Source organism: Carassius gibelio, chromosome B22 (assembly GCF_023724105.1).
Source record: "Carassius gibelio isolate Cgi1373 ecotype wild population from Czech Republic chromosome B22, carGib1.2-hapl.c, whole genome shotgun sequence".
In the NCBI taxonomy this organism is placed as follows: domain Eukaryota; kingdom Metazoa; phylum Chordata; class Actinopteri; order Cypriniformes; family Cyprinidae; genus Carassius; species Carassius gibelio.
The window spans coordinates 37,690,393-37,711,246 of NC_068417.1; the positions used below are offsets into that span (position 1 = coordinate 37,690,393).

A 20,854-nucleotide genomic window follows, 5' to 3' on the forward strand; every position below is an offset into this window, starting at 1 on the left:
GTTCTGTCAAATAAAAACAAGTATTTAATATGATGATTGTTTTTTACAGAACAACTGTAAAATTACCGCACACTACTAATATTAATGTCTGTCTTTGCTTACTTTGCTTTAAAACGTTTAACCAGAGAATTTTTATTTTGGCAGAGTACCTTAAAAGCTTCTCATTTGACAGCAACAGATTTATAATTGATTCTCATTACAAATCTGGGAAGGTGGTTGATGTAGATGGAGTCCTTGTGGAGCTGCATTTACTGCAAACCGAGACAATGAACACGCCGGATCTTGTACTGCTGGCGTGGAGAAAAATAAAATCTGGAGAAATCACATCCCTGAAAATGTCACATGAGCAATAACTTTGGCTAACAATTGTTTGTCTTTATTCTCATGTCTTGAACACATGTTCTGAGGTCTGTCTTTCTTCTGTGGTCCACTTCAGGTCATGTCAGGCGAACACAAATAAACTGACAAGAGTGTGATGAAAAGCAGTGGTCCGACTGAAGCACCTTCACTTCTCTGTTTCAGATCCGTTTCCCCCAGAGACCCCACAGAATGTCAGAATAGGGAACCAGACGGTTCTCCCTGATGGCACGGTGAGTGTTCTGGTCCTGTGGGAGGCCCCTGGGGAGAGCGACTTGGTGGTCCACCATTACAAGGTGACCTGGAGCCCTCAAGGAACACCCCCAACCAGCCAGAGCCGGGCTGGACGGGTCACAGATGGGGTAAGCCATCCTGAGCTCAGGCCTCTGTCTAACCCCTTTCCTGGCATATTCTCTCAAATACTACTCATACTTTTATATCTCTGCTAAACTGTGAACCTGTAGGGGGTTACGCTCGGTGTTTATGTGTGTGGAAAGTTCATTTCAGAAGAATGAGTAAGAAAATTAAGCCAGACCAGAGGCTGCAGATAGTGGCCAAAATCTTGTTGAGGTTAAAGAACAATTTTTACCTTTCTCTCATAAAGTTGAACCTGAACCCTTAGAGAGGGGAGAAATTTCCCCAAGTTGTTTTTCTTGGTTCCAGTCTTGGAACGTCAGACCCAGGAAGTTCTAAATCTCCGACTGAGTTTAAGGATTTAAATGTATGTTTTCACTGGTCACCCTTGCTCCACTTTGGCCAGCGCCACCTCACAGGTGTTGGACTCATGTGCCCCACCTGTGATGTAGTAAAGCGCTAGAGCCAGTTAAGTCGGTTCCCCACCTCGACCGCAAAACAAAGACGCAGCTGGCCTAGTGATCAGCATATTTTATTGTAGTCCAAGTGCTCTCCTGAAAGCCACAGCTCTCAAATGGTTTTGATTAGGTAATTTGTTTTTACAATGCAATAACCTCTGTGTCTGAGAAAGCAATCTATTTTATTGAACAGTAGCCTATAAAGGCCTATTTCAGCTGACAGATTTTTGTTCTCAGAATGGATCACTGCAAGCATTTAAGAGTTATTGAGAGTAGTAGAAAATGTCAGATCATTTTCAAACTGCCTGGAATTAAGAATCTATGCAATCCAAAGAACACAACTTAGCTGAAACTAAATGCACAGTGGCCCTATACGTCTGATATTTTAAAATTTAGGAATGACAAAAGTATGGCTCATTTAACAGAACAGCACTCTTTGTCTCAGATATGTACAGAAACTACACCATATGTATTCTTTATTTGAAAAATTACAGTAATAGATGAAAATAACATGATACTTATTTAGTGTGATTACCTGGACAAATTCATTGTAGGATTTTCATGTTTAAAAAAGCAAGGGTGCTGTTTATATCTAGTTTGAAAAAAAAAAACACATTATTTATATATGTTCTCTGTGAAGAAATGCCAGTCAGATACCCCAAAATGATACTCTAAGATATCTAGACCAGTTCTTGAATCCTGCACTGAGGAGACCAGCTGGGCTCCACATGTTTTCAAATCAGCATAGAGGTCTCGTTGTCATGGTCTTGAGTGAGCAGATTGGAAAACTGTTCCACCACAGAGGAATATGCAGATGATGATTCAAGTAAGCAACTTTTTACTTACTGATGATAGTACCATTTAAAATTTTTACATTCATGCATTTGGCAGACACTATTATCCAAAGCGACTTACAGTGCATTCAGGCTATACATTTTTTTTTTTTATCATTATGTGTGTTCCCTGGGAATTGAACCCACAACCTTTTGCGCTTCTAACACAATGCTCTACCACTGAGCCACAGGAACACCTACTGTGGTACCACCAGGCAATACTTACTACTCCACTTGTATATGTGGATAAGAGGGGACCAAGCATTGAACCTTGAGGCACCCCAGTGGTTAGTGGATGTGGCTAGCTCATGTGAAACTCAGTGAAACATTACAGTTTCAGGTTTTGCTATGACCAGTTCAGGGTAAGGTGGACAAGAGAATCTAGTGACTTACCATATCAAAGACAGCAGAGCAGTCTTGTAGGACCCATGATCTGGAGTCGACTCTCAGCCACAGAGTTTAAACAACTGACAGCAAGACAGTCTCTATGGATTGTCAGCTTTTGAAGCCAGATTAATTGTCAGCCAGCAGGTTGTTCTGTGAAAGAAAAGTAGAAAGCTGAAAACAATTAAAGAGAAAAAGTACATCAGGTGTTATAAGCTGTGTTGTTGGTAAATTACATCCAGAGAGTGTCATTGATAGTATAAATGTTTTCAACTGTTGTCCGGCTCAAAGCAATTAATTTTAAATGAATAACTCATATGAAATGTCTCATATTAGCATAGATACCTGTCACATAATAATTATGATTTATGAGAAGTGTTTTCCTAACTAATGCAGCATAACCATGTGCTTAGGTGATGAATTAGGTGTATGCTTGGTTAAAGAGATGGATCTGTACTATAAACTTAAGCTGACAGAGTGTGTCTGAATCCCAAACTTTTCTAAGAAGACTATTCCAGAGTTCAGAGCCAAACGGGAAAAGGATCTACCTCCTGTAGAGGATTTTGATATTCTTGGTGTTATTAAATGACCAGAATGAACATGATTAAATATAGTGTGATTTGAGCTCACTTAGGTATTGCAGAGCCAGATCATTCAAAGCTTCATAAATAATTATAGCAGAATTCCTAAAAATGTATACAGTGATACTAAATTTGACTGATATGATCATATTTCTTTGTTCTAGTAATCACCCTTACTGCTTTATTTTTATATTAAATGATCCTGTAGGACACCCACTCAGTAGCACATTACAAGTTCTAGTCTTGAGGTCATGAATGCATGAAACAGAATATCAGCTTTATAAATTGAAAGCAAGGATATGCCTTAAACAGCAGATTGCAGTCAAACAGCATACAAAGTTTCTTAACCATAGAAGATAACAAGAGAATGCAACCACATCAAGAGACAGGTTATGTTCTAGTGCAGGGGTGTACAATATTTCAGCACTTCGAGCACTGCAACATATTTTTTTGCATAAAACATATAACATTACAATAATCTAAAATAAAAAAAATATATACAATCACTTTCATGTAAATGTGTGTTCTTTCAACTGTGTAAATCTTCTATTGCTCAAATGTATTCATGTGAGTTCAATTAAATTTGGAACACAGTGAAATGCTACACTTATTTACACAAACTGAGTATCACCTGCACTACAGTGTCAACTAATTCAATGTTTCCTGATAATGTCTCCAAAAGGAAGCATGTACAATGAAAAAAGCAGAGGGTCTAACACTGAGCCCTGTGGCACTCCATATTTATCTTGTGATTGATGACATTTCTTCATTAACTTGAAACAAAGTGGTTATGGTCAGATAAGCAGGACTTTAATCATGCTAATGTCAGTCCACTAATGCAAACAAAGTAACTCTAGCTTATTCAAGAGAATGTCATGATCTATTGTGTCAAAGACAGCAGTAAGATCCAGTAGTACTAAAATGTACCTAGACAGTATTGGGCAGTGCTTTTCAACTCCAGTCCTGTAGAGCCAGTCCTTAGTTTAGCACTAACCAAACAAGATAAATAAGGTGTTTAGAATTATGTGCAAATTACAGACTGGTGGGTTTAATTGGTATTGGTTATAAAATCTGCATGAAACTGGCCCTCCAGAATTGAAGTTGAAGATCCACCTTATTTTTGCAATATGATGACTACCGTAAAACTATTTTTTATTTTTTTGTAGGTCTTATTGCTAAACAATTGCAGTAATAATGTCTTATTTTTATTTCTTGTAGGATGTAACACAGATGGAGCTTCAGGGTCTACAGCCCAACACACACTACAGTGCACAGATTCAGGCCGTCTCTTATTGGGGTCAGAATCGTCTCAAGAGCAGCCGAGCTCACCTCTCCTTCATCACCGCTGCACCCATCAGTAAGAACTCTGAACATCTGCACACTTAGAAAGATTTATATGCACATTTGGAAAGTTCCAATTATGAAACTTCATAATTAATTGTTTTCAGAGTGTGCGCCAATTTTGACATTCAATCAGTTTTACTAAGTATAAATTGAAAAAGGTGTAAATGAAGGGGTGTCAGAAATAAAATATTTTCTCTCTTTAAAAGGCTTGATTCTGGCCCCCTCCTTTTACCATGAATCAGTGGTGCCGTTGATAATTGCAGCACAGCAGAGCCATTAAAAACACAGAAAACCTTCCCTGGCAAGGAGAGTGTTTTGTCAGATATGTTGTCCTCTTATGGTGACTTAGATTTTGGCATGTGAGTATATGAGGTTAACCATTCACAGAGGCAGCACATTTCATTCCTGTATGAGAATCCAGCAGTACAGTTGCTCACTAGGAGAGGTTTGAAGGGCACAACCCGGTTCACTCCCCTCAGCTGGACTGTACTTAACCCCACACAAGTTTCTCACCGCCACTGTTGTTGTTATAAATATTCCAGTAATTCTGCAAACAAATTCCAGACACAAAGTGAAAGAGATGATGGATTGGAAAAATTCAGTGTTGGCTCTGTTTAGTTGTTTTATCTATAGCAAAACTGGCATGCTGAAATATTCAAAGGCATAATCCGTTTTTCTACAAATGCAATTTCTTCTTCTTTGCTTTCCAATAATTTTTCCACTTTCTTACTTATTTATGTCTTTAATATTTTCCCCACTGGTTTTATCAGCCCTTCTGTTATTTCTCTTGAGGTCTCTTAAACACCACATCAGTTATATCTCCATATTGCCTTACAGTAATGTATTGCAGACTACCTAAAGCTGAACCCAAGATTTCATTAGTCACAGTTTATGAACAAGGAAGAATTGTCATTGAAACAGAAATAAGTATAATTCAAAACATCAGTGCTCACTTTTTGTCATTTTATTATAGGAAATTGTATCTTCTTATTCAATGCAATCTTATGTTGATGGCATCCACATTCATTTCATAACTGTACAATTGTTGTACAACAATTGTTTTAATTTGTCCATTTATTTCATGAGAAACATCTGTTACAAAGTAGTGAAACTTAATTAAGAGATCTCAATTACATCTCCTGAGCTATGAAAGCACACTCTGAAGTGAAGATCAAACGTCAAACATTGGCCAAATGTAGAAACTTTGATTCATTGATACTTTTTATTTGCTTAAAGGTGAATGTTTATGCCCATGTTCACATGACATCATACACCTCAGCGAAGTTGAAAATATTTTTAAAGACAATAATTGAATAAGAAACACATTTATATTAGGAAGTCTATAGAGCAAGACATACAGTATGAAGCTCATATTGTTGCTGAAGCACAAGAATTAGAGTCTAAAGACCTTCTCAAGCAAACATGCAATAGTCACATTTCAACACAAAACATTGTATCCTTTGTAAAGAGATTAAAATGACAGGAGCAAGGTTTCAATCCAAAGTTGTGCATTTAACTTACACGCAAAGGTGGAATATCTCACAAAACATTTGCGAATAAGCACCATTTGCATTTGCAAGTTTCCATCCAACGAGTCGAAGAGAACAAAATCGTCACTTCCTAAATAACTAGCACTAAATATCACAAAAAAAAAGTAGAGAAGCCTCTAAATATAATAGTTTTCATATATGATAAATTACTAGCACCTGAATGAGTAGATGAAAAATATTCTTCCTTAATTAACCAGGTATTTTTGGTCAGCAGGTTGTATTTCGGTCACTTCCATGCCAGAAATGTAGCACTTTGTCTCTAATTTAGCACATTTGAATCTGAAAAGTTGCTTTTTAAAATGATAAAAACTATTTCCAAATGTAAATGGACCTCCTCTCTCATTCTAGCATCCTCAAATGGGAATGTTCACCTTTCCAGAGAGTTCTCCAATGAGATTCCCGTATCCCATTCCTCTCCCAGTATCCTGAGGCTGGAAGCGGCCGCCCCTCATTATCACGAAAACCAGCTGCAGGTCAAGGTCTTCTGGAAGAGCCGAAACACAGGCAAGTCAGCTTCTCTCCGCACTGGCAGGTACACTGAGGTCAGACGACTGAGGTCATTCAAAGTTTACTTCATGCAAAAATTGTCTCTTAACAAAAACCACACTCACATGACTTCACACCGCTCACGCGAAGCGTATCTGTTTGTTGACAATCCATCGGATCCATGTGTGTCCTGAAACAAGTCACCGCCAAAGCAAAGCAACAGCATGACTAATGATTTATGGAAGAACTTTACCAAACATAAATATTATCTATCCGGCATAAAAAGACAATCTCGCAGGGATGTCCTCTCTAGACTCTTTCCAACAGATTATTCACGATCTGCTTAGTACACGCGCTCCAAAAATACACATTTGGCAACAGGATGGTCTTCAAAGAGAAGATTCCAGTCGAACCGCAAGCGCCCATAAATACAGGGTGTTGATTTACTGTTATCTCCTGGAAAGAGAGGCACGAAGAGTGATTTAATAATGCCGGTATGAGTGTGAAATCAGAAACAGATGAAGGGGGTTGGCGACCTGACGCGGGTTCGGAGGAAGATGTCATGTTGCCTGCGTACGGAGCAAGGGGCTCGGGGCAAAATGTGTGCAATGTGCCTCAGAAACAGGAAAACATTACCTACAACATCCTGTCTTGTTTCTTCCTCTAGAAAGCCAGAAGGATTCCAGTTCATATATTCTGAGATGGTTTCCTGAAGTTTGTGCCCATAACGGGACGAAAGGCGAGAAAACAGCCACAGTTCAGGTGTGTCTCAATGGTTTACACTATACTTTCTTGCCAAGAAGGGCCAGTTTATTTATTTATTTATTTATTTATTTATTTATTTTAAGTTCACGTACATGTGAGAATCCAGTGATGGACAAAGTACAGATACTAAGAAGTGATTTTTCTTAAAAAAAAATATTTTTTATGTACGTAAATATTAAAAATAAAAAGTAATGATTGATGAACCATATTTATTTATTTAGCAATTTGATATAATTAATTCTACAATAAGGGAGATTTGTTTAGTTGAAGACATGGGATATGTATCAATCTACATCTAAACCAACATTTTATTTTATTACCATAACATACACTCTCAAAATTAGACATTTAAAAACATGTTTTACTCATAATAACCTGTATAACTTAATATATTTTACTTCTAATAAGCATCTCAGGACAATGTGTTTTTAATCAAAGTGTGCAAACAAATCAAAAGAATAAAATATACTATCCTTCAGTGCAATCTCATTGAAATGAATCAGCTCGTTCATGAATCAGACGTCGTTTTTGTGTCTCAGGTTTCTTTCAGCGACAGTGTGATTTATTATGAAACACGGTGGAGTAAAACGTATGATACTGTGCTCAGGAATGTAGCGAAATGTTGAAATTGTAGTGAAATTTGCCAAAGTATAATACACTGATAAAGTACAGATGTCTAAACAAACGGGAGAAAAATGTTGATGGTGGTTTTTGTATGGCAAGTACAGTAGTTTGATACCCTAAAAATCTAAAAACTATGTTTGGAAAGGTGAATAAATGATGCCAGAAAGCTGTGGACTATCAGTTTAATGCCTTACAAGCATCGTATCGACTTACGTTTCATTGTCACTGTCAAACCTGCATGTGACCCTTGAAGTTACCCCTCAGATTGACTTGCTCCTGCACCTGATTTCTTTGTTCGCTGAACAGTGTAAGAGATAATGGCAGCACTGCCCAAGAGCGCTGTATTTCCACACATGATCTGTCATCAGTGGCAGCGGACACACAATAGAAGTGTGTGATATCATTATGGTGGATCTGATTCATGTTCCACAGAGCACTTCTCATGCACTCTCTCGTTGCATTCTTAGCCACAGACAGTGTGCTGTTGTACTGAGCATCATCTGTGCTGCTTCTGCTCCTCAGGGAACACATTTCGTGATTACTGGCCTGCTGTTTGCCTGTAAGTACCGTGTGGCAGTGAAGCCCGTTACGGGACAAGAGCAGAGGTCAGAGGTCATGACCTCTGTTACCACCCCACTTTGCTCATCTCTGATGGGCCGACGGAAAAAACCTGCTGCCTGTGCAAGAGATGGTAAGATTATACCGAGCATAAAAGCTTTAATCACGCCACATTGTTTGTCATTTTGATTATTCTCAATGGTGATTTAAACTAAATTCAGCATAAATTAAAGGATGTGCGACAATGATAACAACAACAACAACAACAACAAAAATGTCATACAGTAAAATTATAGAAGAAATTATTACACAATTACAGAAATATCATACAAAAAAATATCCTTTATCCTTAACCTTAAAAATAGGCCTTTATTGTACATTTTAAAAGAAGGTTAAAAGCTATATAGTTATAGTTACAAGTCAAAATAATAGTAAAAATGATTAAATAAATACATATATACATAGAATGACAAAAATGTAAATTGTTAAAAGTTAAAAGTATGACATAAAATGTAAAATATGAGTCTATAATTCTGAAATTAAACATTAAAATTATTAAATCTAAAGTAAAAACTAAGGGATACTGACATAAAAAGTAAAATTGTGAGGTAAAAAGTAAATTTAGAAGCTTGTATATCCAAATTGGAATTAAAAAGTCCTAATTATGAAATAAAAAGTCAAGATTATTTAATAAAATGTCCTAATTAGGACATTACATTGACCTTTTATGTCATAATTAGGCCTTTTTAATGTCATATTTTCAGCATTTTCTACCAATTTGTAATTCTGATTATTTTTAAAAGTGATTGTTTTGACACTAGAATAAAAAAATATATATTTTATCCTACAAAATAGCCTTAAAATAGGCTTACAGTTACAAGAAAAAAAAAATAATAATTTAAAAAATAAATAAATACATATAAAACTGATAAAAATCAAAACTGTGACATTAAAAGTGAAAACTGTGAGATAAATGGGATAAGTCATAATTATGACAGAAGTCAAAATTGTGAGGTAAAAAGTAGATTTTGAAGATTGTATATCCACATTATGATATAAACGGTCATATAATGTTTTTTTACTGTTTGAGTTTGTAGTGAAATGACAGTCTGAGATTCCCCCAGATGACAGAACTGATGTATTTTGTTCAATGTGTTGTCCCAGAGCGCCCTCCTCAGGTTAAGAAAGCCCTGCAGCGGCCGGAGAAGCTGTCAGCATGGTTTCAGCCGGTGAACGGCTCGGTGCAGGCCGTCTTCAGCTGGCAGGTGTCTCCAGAGAGCACGGGACAGACCCCCATCACCGGATTCCAGCTCTCCTGGGTCAAAGTGTCCCGCAGCAGCACCAACGGCACGCTCGTCTCCCAAACACACATCCTGCCCCCCGTGAGTCCCGCACCCGTCTGACTGACCCATAACACAACACAGCAGCACTCGAAACACACTGACCATGAGCCTGTCCCGCAGGATCAGCGCTCCCTGACTGTAGATGCACTCCAGCCCCAGAGCGAGTACAGAGTCCAGGTGCAGGTCCTGTCCGGAGCAGGACACGGACCCTCGGTGTCTAAGACCCTCCACACCCCTCACCTGAACGGCACACTCCTGTGAGGTACAGATCACATACCTGCAGACGCCTCAGAGACTGGACTCCAGCTGTACATGCACTTCAGGGCTATTATACCAGGGCTATTATCATTCTACAAACTTGACATTGTATCCATTTATATAATGTTTATAAAATCTCCTTTTCCCCTCATGTGACAGAAACAAACAGCCCTACTTTCAAGCTAAAAATACCATACATGAAGCAGTTCATATGTCTTTTGAGATGATGTGTGAGTTTTGATTCTCTGCAGCACCTCACTGTAGCGATGGCTAATAATGTTTTTTACTTTTTTTACAGCTGGAGGAAAGAAGTGAGGAATCAAGCCACTCATATATGATACGGTGCTTGTGTTGTTCCTCATTTGGACAGGTGTGTGTGTTAAAGGACTGAATGTAAAGCACTCTTCACCGTCAGAGAGACCGGGTCTGTTGTAACGGGACGAGAGCACTGGCACCAGACCAGCGTGATCACAGAAGAAAACAACACAGAAGTGAAGGCTTTAGATCGGTGTACTGTAATATAGGAATGTTGAATAACCTAACTATGCTTTTGTTATGTAAAAACGAGTAGCACTGATGTATTTAGTATGTAGTTGCATATAGTTATGCGCCACGTTATTTTAGTAGCATTTGTTTTTCTTACAGAAGTTTAATGTGCTTTTACTCAATGGGCATCATTCATGAAACACAAGCAGAATGAATGTCTTAAAAGCTTGTGAAACCCCACATACTATAGTAACTCATAGTAAATACTACAGTGTTCTGAACCATACTATAGTAAAGTCTATTATTATTTATATAAGATAGTATTTACAACACTTAGTTAATGAATGCTACAGCATACTCTAGTGAACTGATAAACTGTAATAAATACTGGAGTGTACTTCAGTTTTTACTACCGTAAACTGTAGTGTATTGTAGTATAATATGCCCTATAGTTGTAGAAAACTATTGGTTAAAGTAATTTGTTTATACTGTATTACTATTGTTTTTATGTTACCATAGCAACTATAGAATTACCACAACACATCAATTCAAGTGCTTTACAATAGAATGGTTCAAAAACACTATACATTTTATTCTTGGGTAAATTAGCCTTATTTTAGATTACTTTTATTAATTTAGGAGACACCTTTTTTCCCAGATATGCATACATCAACATCATATACATATATATTTTGATCATGTTTCTTCCTTGAGAATCAAACTCATGATCAGCAACATTCACTTTACGAAGAATTTTACACAGAAATCCGTTCTGCTCATGTTTCATGAATAATGCCTAATATAAATGTGTTTAATTGAGCAAGTAATGTAATATATTTCAACACTACATCTTTAACCTGGTTATCAACCCTGTGTGGAATTAATCTGAGATAACTTCAGTTGAACAGGGTTATTTCTGAACCACAGCATGTCTGATTTTATTTATTGTGAATGTAATTGATTCATCTGGAGCAGAAAGAGTGTAAGTCAGTGCCTTATACTGTATCAGTTATATCAGGCTAGATCAGTTTCTCTGTTTTAGCTCTCCGTCTGTCTTTACGGCACACAAACAACACATGAGCTGGGATACTGCTGCTTTAATTAGCCACATGTTTTCATGAAGCCATTTTGAAAGATGTATCTTTGTACAATACAGCATACAGTTTTTGTAAATATTGAATTTGATGTATTATCTATGGTTTGTTGTCATTACTAATACACACTAGGCTAAATGAAGCTCCACACTTTTCGTTTCTGAATATATATGTTCATCAAGAGAATATAAACTAAATATCAACAATAACATTCATAGACTTAGAATATATACTTAGATTTAGACTCTTGTGTTGCTAATGTTCTCATATATATATATATACATATATATATATATATATATATATATATATATATATATATATATATAGCCTATTAAAACGTTTTTCTTATATGTGTGAACATTACAGAAAACATTAAATACATTTTCCATTTTATTATTTTGCAAACATGATGGGAATGCTTGAAATATAGTAAAGTTTATAAAACAAAAGCATAAAAATACTTAATACATAAAACGTGCATTGCATAACATTTCTGGCAAGTAATTAAAACCATTGATCTATAATATAGAACATATATATCAGTGATTAAAACCCATTTATGTTTGAGAACACGTTCTATTAACATTCCTGGAAGAACGTTTGTTCAGAAGAATTGTCAGAATGTTAACCAAAGTTCTGTGAACGTTTTCTGTAAGCTGAGCAGTCACTGAAACACAACAACGTCAATAAATGAAGGACAGCACAGGCAGAATTCGGTCTCACTGCTTTTTGTTATCAGACTGTTATATTTAGAAGAAAAAAAAAGCAAGTCTTGAATTTATGAATATATAGAATATGTTACTTTTTGAAGGGTAAGACTCAAAATATAAAGCCAACAAAAAAAGTATAATATTTAAATATCATGAAATTTATAATTAAAAAAATGGGAAAAACAAAGACATTGTACATACGAAATTGGCAACAACAACAACAAAAATATAATATATAATAATAATAATAAAAGATCTCCCTTCCGCTAGATGCCGCCAAAACACTTGGGTGTGTGACGTCATCGACATGCGCCGCGCTCGTTCTGCGACCACAACAACGCCAGAAAACCCTCACTTTTATCGATATCGATATCAGTGCAATATTGATCGGACTTTATTCGCACAGCCTCAGAGGTCCTGCTCACCTCGTACCTGAGACCGACACACGGTGAGGCTGTAAATCAGAGATCCCCGCGCTCTTTGTGCGCGAGGGCTTGACCAGCTGGGGTTTGTGTTGTGTTTTATTGTTAAATAAATGATCTCTTTAGATCATTTGACGATCTGATTATCACTATCCCCTTCAGATAATTTGTGCTCAAAGCTCCCCTGAGTGCCTTAGTGTTGTATGGATTCATGTTTTAATTCAGTCATATTTGTCTCATATTCATAAGTAAATCTGTCTGATTTCCGGATGATGTCTGCGATCCGTTGTAGTAGTAACGTCAAACATATACCTCGCTGTTCACTGAAGTAGCTTGAATCATATAAATACCATGGTACACCTGTATAATAATCCTTTATAGTTATATATCCTACTGTATGATATATGATATGCTCATTAACCCGTGCTCTTAACATGTTGATGTACTAAATTTGATTACAATAAATAAATACAGTGTTATATGAGTATGATGGGAATGGTTCTGTACGATAGAAGCCTCCTTCAAAATACAATGCGATTGCTATTATTAGAAATATCAACAAATATGCTTGACATTTCTTCATCAGAAAACGTGCAGCCGACTGAGCAGCAACATTAACACATAATCTAAGCATAATAAATATCTTATTCAATGTTAGACAAGAGTTAGACACACTTGTGTGTGTTGAAACTGTGAAAATGAAAGCGTATGTGGGTCCACACTATCAGTGAAAAGGTTTTGAACAGTAAGATTTTTAATATTGTTTTTAAAGAAGTCTCTTCTGCTCATCAAGCCTGCATTTATTTGATCCAAAAGCAGTAATATTGTGAAATAAATGAACTATTTAAAATAACTGTTTTCTATGTGAATATATTTTAAAACATAATGTATTTCTGTGATCAGGACTGCATTTTCAGCATCATTCCTCCAGTCTTCAGAGTCACATGATCTACAGAAATAATTCGAATATGATGATTTACTGCTCAAGAAACATTTCCCATTGTTATTTGTTTCAGGATTCTCTGATGAATATAAAGATCAGCATTTATCTTAAATAAAATGTTTCTGTAACATTATACACTCACTATAGCATTCAAATATGAATATGATTATTTTGGTAAAGAAATGATAGAAATGAACACTTTTATTTAGCAAGGATGCTTTGAATTGATCAAAAGTGATGATGAAGACATTTACGATGTTACAAATGATTTCTATTTCAGATAAATGCTGTACTTCTGAACTTTCTACTCATCAAAGAAACCTGAAACATAATTATAATTATAATAAGAATAATAAAATAAATAAATGTTTCTTTAGCAGCAGTTCTCATATTAGAATGATACAATCTGAAGATCATGTGATACTGAAGACTGGGGGAATGATGCTGAAAATACAGATTTGATCACGGAAATTAATTATAATTTAACAGATATTCAAATAGAAAACAGTTATTTTAAATGGTAAAAATATTTCAACATTTTATTGTTTTTGCCGTAATTGGATCCAATAAATGCAGGCTCGGTGAGCAGAAAAAGAAAAAAAACATAAATAATCTTATTGTTCAAAAACTTGTGTATATATAGTATAAACTTATGTGTGTGTATATATATATATATATATATATATATATATATATATATATATATGTATGTATGTATATGTATATGTGTAATTTTTAAAAAACCCTATTCTTAATGCAGCTGTGATCAATAGCTGTTACCCACACCATAATTTCAATGCTATTTCTGCGAATGTAATCAAAAATCACTAAGTCCGTTTTACTCTTTCTCCCTTTAAAAGACATTTTTCAGTGCCCAGATTAGAAAAGTACATCCACAGAATCCCGTTTCCGAGATCCAGCGCCAGCGCGTGGATGGAGGAGTGCTGCTAGAAGCCCAGAACGGGTGGAGAGGCTCCCGGGAGGAATGGGGTAGGGTTCTCGATGAGGGTCCCGGCAGCAAAAAGCTCCGTTAGGGCAGAACCGGGCGAGATGCCTGAGAATGGACGCTCCAGGAGGAAACGGGTGCCGAAGACGTGCGACTGCTGCGGGCCCCACGGCAAGCCCCTCGCGCCGGGACACCCGCAGGTGTCCAAGAAACGCGGCCGCAGGAAGAAAGAGATGCTGAGCCATGAAGAAGAAGAAGAAGTGGCGGCGGAGGAGGAGGTGGTGAGCTCCACGGCGGCGGAGGAAGAGCAGGAGGTGGTGACTCTGGAAGCAGACGCCGCTTCAGAGATGGACGAGGCTCCGTCTCCTAAAGAGAAGCCAGAGCTGTCCCAGACTGAGAGAGGGAGGGAGAGCACCGTCCTGGTGAACGGCTTGGAGAACAGCGACACCAAAGAGCTGAGCAGCTCTGCCGCACGCAATGACTTGATGAAGAAACCCCACACAGAGCCAGACGCAATGGAGACCGCGCCGCCCAGTCTGAGCACTTCCTGGGACCATCACTACTGCAGATCCCTCGCTGAGGAGCACAGGAGCGACTCCACGGAGGACACGGGACAGCCCGCTCCACTGCCTCCGGCTGAGTTCACCACCGAGGGCATCATCGAGAGCATTCACGGTAGAGTCTGCATGAGTCTGACAGCTTCTGGTGTCTCTTCTCTGTTAATGAGTGTGTGTGCATGTGTTCATCTTCCAGACTTCCTGGAGCAGTTCTATGGGAAATACGGTAGCTTCACTCCGCTGAGTGAGACAGACGTCCTCGATCACCTGAACAAGACGTTTCAGTCGGATCTAAACGACAGGCAAGTTTAATCCTCACTCAATCATGCTTTTCTACAAGTCGGGCACCAAATCAAGTGAAAGCAGAAACATGAGCATTAGAAAGACCTCTGGAGGTCAGACTAGTGCCGTCAAACGATTAATCACGATTAATCACATTCAAAAGAAATGTTGCGTTTACATATTTGTGAATACTTTATTTTTATTATGTATTTGTAAATACAAACACATGTATTTAAGAAAAATTTTATGTTTATATATTAAATAGATTTACATGTAATATAAAATGTAAGAATTTAATATAATATTTGTATAAACGTAAATATTTTTCACAATATATACAGTGTGTGTATTTATACTGTATATACATAAAAATATACACAGTACACATACATTTATAATGTACACAAAAACTTATTTTTGATGCAATTAATCACGATTAATCGTTTGACAGAATTAGTTTACATATTAAAAACATTTATAAATAATATGAATTGTATGAATATAAATATATGCATGTTAATATTTTCAATATATATATATGGGAAGTCGTGGCCTAATGGTTAGAGGGTTGGACTCCCAATCGAAGGGTTGTGGGTTCTAGTCTCGGGCCGGATGGAATTGTGGGTGGGGGGAGTGCATGTACAGCTCTCTCTCCACCTTCAATACCACGACTTAGGTGCCCTTGAGCAAGGCATCGAACCCCCAACTGCTCCCCGGGCGCCGCAGCATAAATGGCTGCCCACTGCTCCGGGTGTGTGCTCACAGTGTGTGTGTGTGTGTTCACTGCTCTGTGTGTGTGCATTTCGGATGGGTTAAATGCAGAGCACAAATTCTGAGTATGGATCACCATACTTGGCTGAATGTCACTTCACTTTCACATGCATGTGTTTGTATTTATATACACCTAATAAATATACAGAGTACACACACACACACACACACATATATATATATATATATATATATATATAATGTAAACAAAAACTTTTATTTTCGATGTGATTAATCATTTGACAGCACTAATATTTTTGTTCAAATTAAGCCTTGGTTAGCAGAAGACACTTCTTTCAAAAATATTTTTAAAATCATACCAACCCCTACCCCTACAGTTTTTGGTTACACTTTATTTTAAGGTGTTGTTGTTTAGTACTGAGTAATGCTAATTAGCTGCATTTCATTGCCTTGTACCTTACACATGCAATGACAATAAAGTTGAATTAAACTGAATTATTATATGGTTCGGGTTCAGATTAGGGCTTGTCTCAGGTTACTTGCATGTAATTATGCATAATTTATTGTTATTCCAATAGTAAGTACATATAACATGTAATAAGGACACCTTAAAATTAAATGTGACTTTGGCAACAGGATTATATGGTTGAACTTGACAATTTTAGAAAACGGTCTGAGTGAAAGGTGATTTGATGTGTTTAAAACTAGCCATCTCTCATGCTGGATTACATTAGATGTGTTATATAAACCATTAACATTTCAAAGAAAACTGAATTTGTGTTTCCACTTAGGTTTGCTCTTTATATTGTGTGTATTCTGCTACAGGATGAAGCTGATAACAAAAGAAGTGGCCAAGTACAGGGCTGGTCTGGCCTGTGCTCCTATGCATTTCTTCAAAGTGACCTACAACAAGCACACTTTGACCTTAGATGACCTTTCAACCCTTGATGACCAAAACTGGGTCAATGATCAGGTAAGGCCTCTCTGAGCTCCAGCAGTACAAGCATGTAGACTGACACCAGGCAGGATTTGATGTGTGTGTGTTTGTGTGTGTGTGTGTGTTTCCAGGTGATTAACATGTATGGAGAACTGATCATGGAAGCTACAAACCATAAGGTAAAAGCATCAGTGGCATCCAACGGCAAACACTGCTCTGAATATCAGGGATTCACAACTGAGTGTGGGATATATTACTTACCGTACATTTATTGCAAAAGAGGCAGTCAAAAGCTGTATTTAGTTGAATGATCAATATTTTGGGGGCAAACATATCCGTAGTGAAGCAACGTATAAAGCTCAGCTCACATAGTGGACACTTTCAATCAAAGCAGCATTTAAAAACATCCTTTCCTTTTGGAAATCTTGCAAATGAATCAGTGTTGCATTAATTCCTCTCATAACTTCTGACGCCTTGTTATTTTCTAGGTTCATTTCTTCAACAGTTTCTTTTACCGACAGTTCGTAGCTAAAGGTTATGAAGGAGTGAGACGATGGACCAAAAAGGTGAATGTCACGCCATGCAAACATCACACACAGATGAAAACAGCTTGCATCTCATGCGTTTTTGTTTTATTGCATGGAGATCCACTTTTTGTTCTTTTCAACACATGCTCAGCAAAAGTAGGTGATTAAAGCATTGATTCACTCAAAAATACAATTTGTTATCATTTACTCATTTACATTTTGTGCTGCGAAAAAACACAAGAAGATAGTTTAAAGAAGATTAGGAATCAAACAACATTGTAGCCCACTGATTTCCTTTGTAAAAGGAAAAATAAGAGAAGGACATCTCTCAAAATCCTTGTTTATTATCTTTCTAAAGACTATGGAGTTTGTGTCTTATTTTAACGAAGAGAGGCACTGTACAGAGTACACAGAGTGCCTAACGTGTCCCGTCTGTCCACGTTCGCTCAGGTCGATCTGTTTTCTAAGACCCTGATCCTGATTCCTCTGCACCTGGAGATCCACTGGTCGCTCATCACCGTGGACGTCTCCAAGCAAAGCATCAACTTCTACGACTCCCAGGGCATCCTGTTCAAGTTCGCTGTGGACGTGAGTGCTTCTGAAGGGGGGTTCAGACTCACATCCTCTCCAGAGACCTGACCATGTGTGCCTCTCTCTTCCACAGAACATCCTTAAATACATCCTGGCAGAAGCCAAGGAGAAGAAACAAGCCGTCTTTCAGAAGGGCTGGAAGATGGTGGTCAACAGGAGCATCCCACAGCAGAAGAACGACAATGACTGTGGGGTTTTCCTCCTGGAGGTGAGAAATGTTAGTGTGGTAGGGTTGAGTGGACTGACTGATGATACACAGCGCTTTAGATTTAGATAATGATACTCCGTGGACAGGACTGGGCAAGAACCATCTCTCACAAACAAGATAAAGGCCTGTTCACACCGAGACACATGTATAGTGTGAATGACACTTAAGTTGTTTAACAGAGGTGTTATAACTGCTTTTCTGGCAGACTGATGAGATAAATGTTTAGAACCAAAGCTGTTACATTAAACTTGTTGCATTTTATGCATTGGTCTATAATAGTCGACATTTGAAGTGGATCAAAAAAGGTCATCAAAGTTGTTAGTCAAGCTTTGATCCACTTCAGATGTTGACTAGTGTAAACAGACAAATCGAAGGTTACGAATCATCTAGATTTTATTGATATAGGTTTTTTTTATGTCACTTATGGATTGTCATCAGTGGATTACCAGTGAAAACAAGACAAACAACCAATGCATAGATAGAGCTGAGCATATGATGCATTTATTTACAAAAGAAAACATTAGTCGCTTCTTCCATTGCACCACAGCTTTAATATCTGATTTGTGTTGTTCTCTGCATTAGTTATTAATGCTTGTTGTGATGATGCAGTCACATTACTTTCTTCACCGCCATAATTATGAGTGCAAGTGGGAAAAGCAATGGTATGATAAATTAACACAAATGAACAAATATAACATCCAGGATAAATTTACACTGACCAATGACAAGTTATCCAATGACAAAGAAAGTAATCCCACAAATGTTGTTGTTTAGATGAAAAATCGAGATTAATAAGAGTCTATATCTGTAATAAAATGACTGGTATCACAATATAAGACTGTGGTTATGGTGGCCATGATTAATACCTGCAGTACAGTTAAAAGAGTGTACTAAAATGCTAGAACTGAGCGTGTTTTTCATTTGTCAGTACTGCAAGTGCCTGGCGTTCATGAAGCCGCTGCTGTTCACTCAAGAGGACATGCCACGCGTCCGCAAGAGGATCTACAGAGAGCTGTGTGAGCGCAGACTGTCCGACGGTCTCAGCCAACACAAGACCACATAGACTCCCCTGGACCACAGGAGAGACCCCGAGCTGGAGCTTCCCAGCGTTTGAGCCTGTCCCATCATTCCTGTCGCTCTGCTGGGGTACAGGTCACGTTTACCTCTACATCGGCGGCTCAGAAAAGCCTTTCTCCAGCCGAACTCTCAGAGAAACGAACGGAAGAGATCTCAGCAAAGGAGACATGTTTCTGTTTCCGGCAACCACAAAGATTTAAAACCTCACAAGCGTGTGGAGATTTGTTTTTTACTTATTTTATTTTACATTTCACAGCCATAAGACTTGAGATTACGTGTTTCTATCAGGTTTCTTTTTGTAGAGAGCGTAGTTGTTGCTTTGCAGCCTGAAACTTGAAGGACGTTGTAGTTTCTACATGTCAGACGTTGTTGAGGTGCAGGAAGCGTTTCATGAATGTACTGTCAAACAGCAGTATACCTGGACAGTCTGATTTTGTTAGCGATACTCTTAAAGTCCTGGACCAGATTGCTTTGTTAACATTTGATCGTCCTCTAAATATGTTCCCAGATGTTTCTAATGAAAACGCCGCAGGGTTGATGTTTAACACCAGGCTGCTTGCTGTAAACCTCCAGCATTACTCGCCCATTCTGCTGATTTCTCACTTCTGAGCACTTTCCGTTGTTCTTCCCAGAATGCATCAGCGGTTAGAATGGATTTTGTAGCATGTAGATCTGTCGTTAATTGAAGTCAGTCAAAGGTCATGTTTAAATCAGCACAGCGCGGTGAAAGCTGCAGGTTTCTGCCTTTTCTATTTATACTGTTTTTAATGGTGAAGACTGACCTTAACAAATATATCCTCGAACACCTGCCGTTCTGTCATTGGTTAATACAAATGCTGAAGGCCAAGCTAAATTTGGAGCCAGGTCTCGTGAAAATAAGTATAAATAGTGCCCCAAATAAAAACAGAAATGGTCTCTGGTGTGCATATGATACGCATCTCTCCCACAACCCATTTTTGCATATAAACAGTACACCAAATCGAAACATAAACTAGATATTTAGATTAATAAGATCAGGTTGAAATATGCGAGCAGGAGAGGAGAATGCTGCTTGTTGCGGTTGTGTGTGTGCTTGAGTCATCTTTTCTGCCTTGTGAAGCTGTTTGGTACACAATGATATCAGGATAGTAGATTTGTACTGTTGTCAGTGACCCACCGTTCAAGAGCGATACTGTCTTTTAGTTACTTGAACCAACGAATCATAACCTCAGACTACGTTTCTGACTACTAGTTTCATCATTATTTAAAAATACAGAAAACCATGTTGAGTAACCAGTGATGTGTGTGTTTTTGTGTTTGAAAGGAGGCGCTTAACCTTCACAAAATGCCGATTGTCCAACTCAAGAGGTCGCTGTTAAATAAAGGTTAATTTTTGCAACCCTGTTATCAAAATCTAAGACGTGTCTAAATAGTTTAGAATCATTTTTTTTTTTTAATAAAATAG

At 37.7% G+C, this 20,854-nt stretch overlaps 2 protein-coding genes across 2 annotated transcripts in view; both read left to right on the forward strand.

The window, feature by feature from the left end:
* The window catches only part of anos1b (anosmin 1b), a 61,260-nt gene extending 49,637 nt beyond the window's left edge, over positions 1–11,623 (forward strand). Inside the window, exons 7-14 of the mRNA XM_052589289.1 lie at positions 523–719; positions 4,186–4,324; positions 6,210–6,365; positions 7,015–7,109; positions 8,259–8,427; positions 9,459–9,676; positions 9,758–9,899; positions 10,194–11,623. Of these exons, the coding sequence (XP_052445249.1) occupies positions 523–719; positions 4,186–4,324; positions 6,210–6,365; positions 7,015–7,109; positions 8,259–8,427; positions 9,459–9,676; positions 9,758–9,898 (1,115 nt within the window). The 3' untranslated portion in view covers position 9,899; positions 10,194–11,623. The remainder of the gene's footprint in view (positions 1–522; positions 720–4,185; positions 4,325–6,209; positions 6,366–7,014; positions 7,110–8,258; positions 8,428–9,458; positions 9,677–9,757; positions 9,900–10,193) is intronic.
* An 844-nt stretch (positions 11,624–12,467) lies between these two features.
* On the forward strand, positions 12,468–20,788 carry senp5 (SUMO specific peptidase 5). Its single transcript, XM_052590653.1, has 9 exons — positions 12,468–12,636; positions 14,414–15,174; positions 15,253–15,358; positions 16,896–17,043; positions 17,139–17,186; positions 17,496–17,573; positions 17,985–18,122; positions 18,199–18,333; positions 19,262–20,788. Exons 2-9 carry the CDS (start codon positions 14,556–14,558, stop codon positions 19,394–19,396), a joined length of 1,407 nt encoding a protein of 468 aa, XP_052446613.1. The 5' UTR covers positions 12,468–12,636; positions 14,414–14,555; the 3' UTR covers positions 19,397–20,788.
* Positions 20,789–20,854: the final 66 nt, after the last annotated feature.

What these genes read in the sequence shown, in the direction of transcription:
- senp5 (XM_052590653.1), top strand. Translation starts at nt 14,556, where the DNA reads ATGAGGGTCCCGGCAGCAAAAAGCTCCGTTAGGGCAGAACCGGGCGAG. An exon ending in TGAGACGATGGACCAAAAAG is followed by an intron (nt 17,574 to 17,984) that starts GTGAATGTCACG and finishes ACGTTCGCTCAG; the next exon opens with GTCGATCTGTTTTCTAAGAC. An exon ending in GTGGGGTTTTCCTCCTGGAG is followed by an intron (nt 18,334 to 19,261) that starts GTGAGAAATGTT and finishes TTCATTTGTCAG; the next exon opens with TACTGCAAGTGCCTGGCGTT.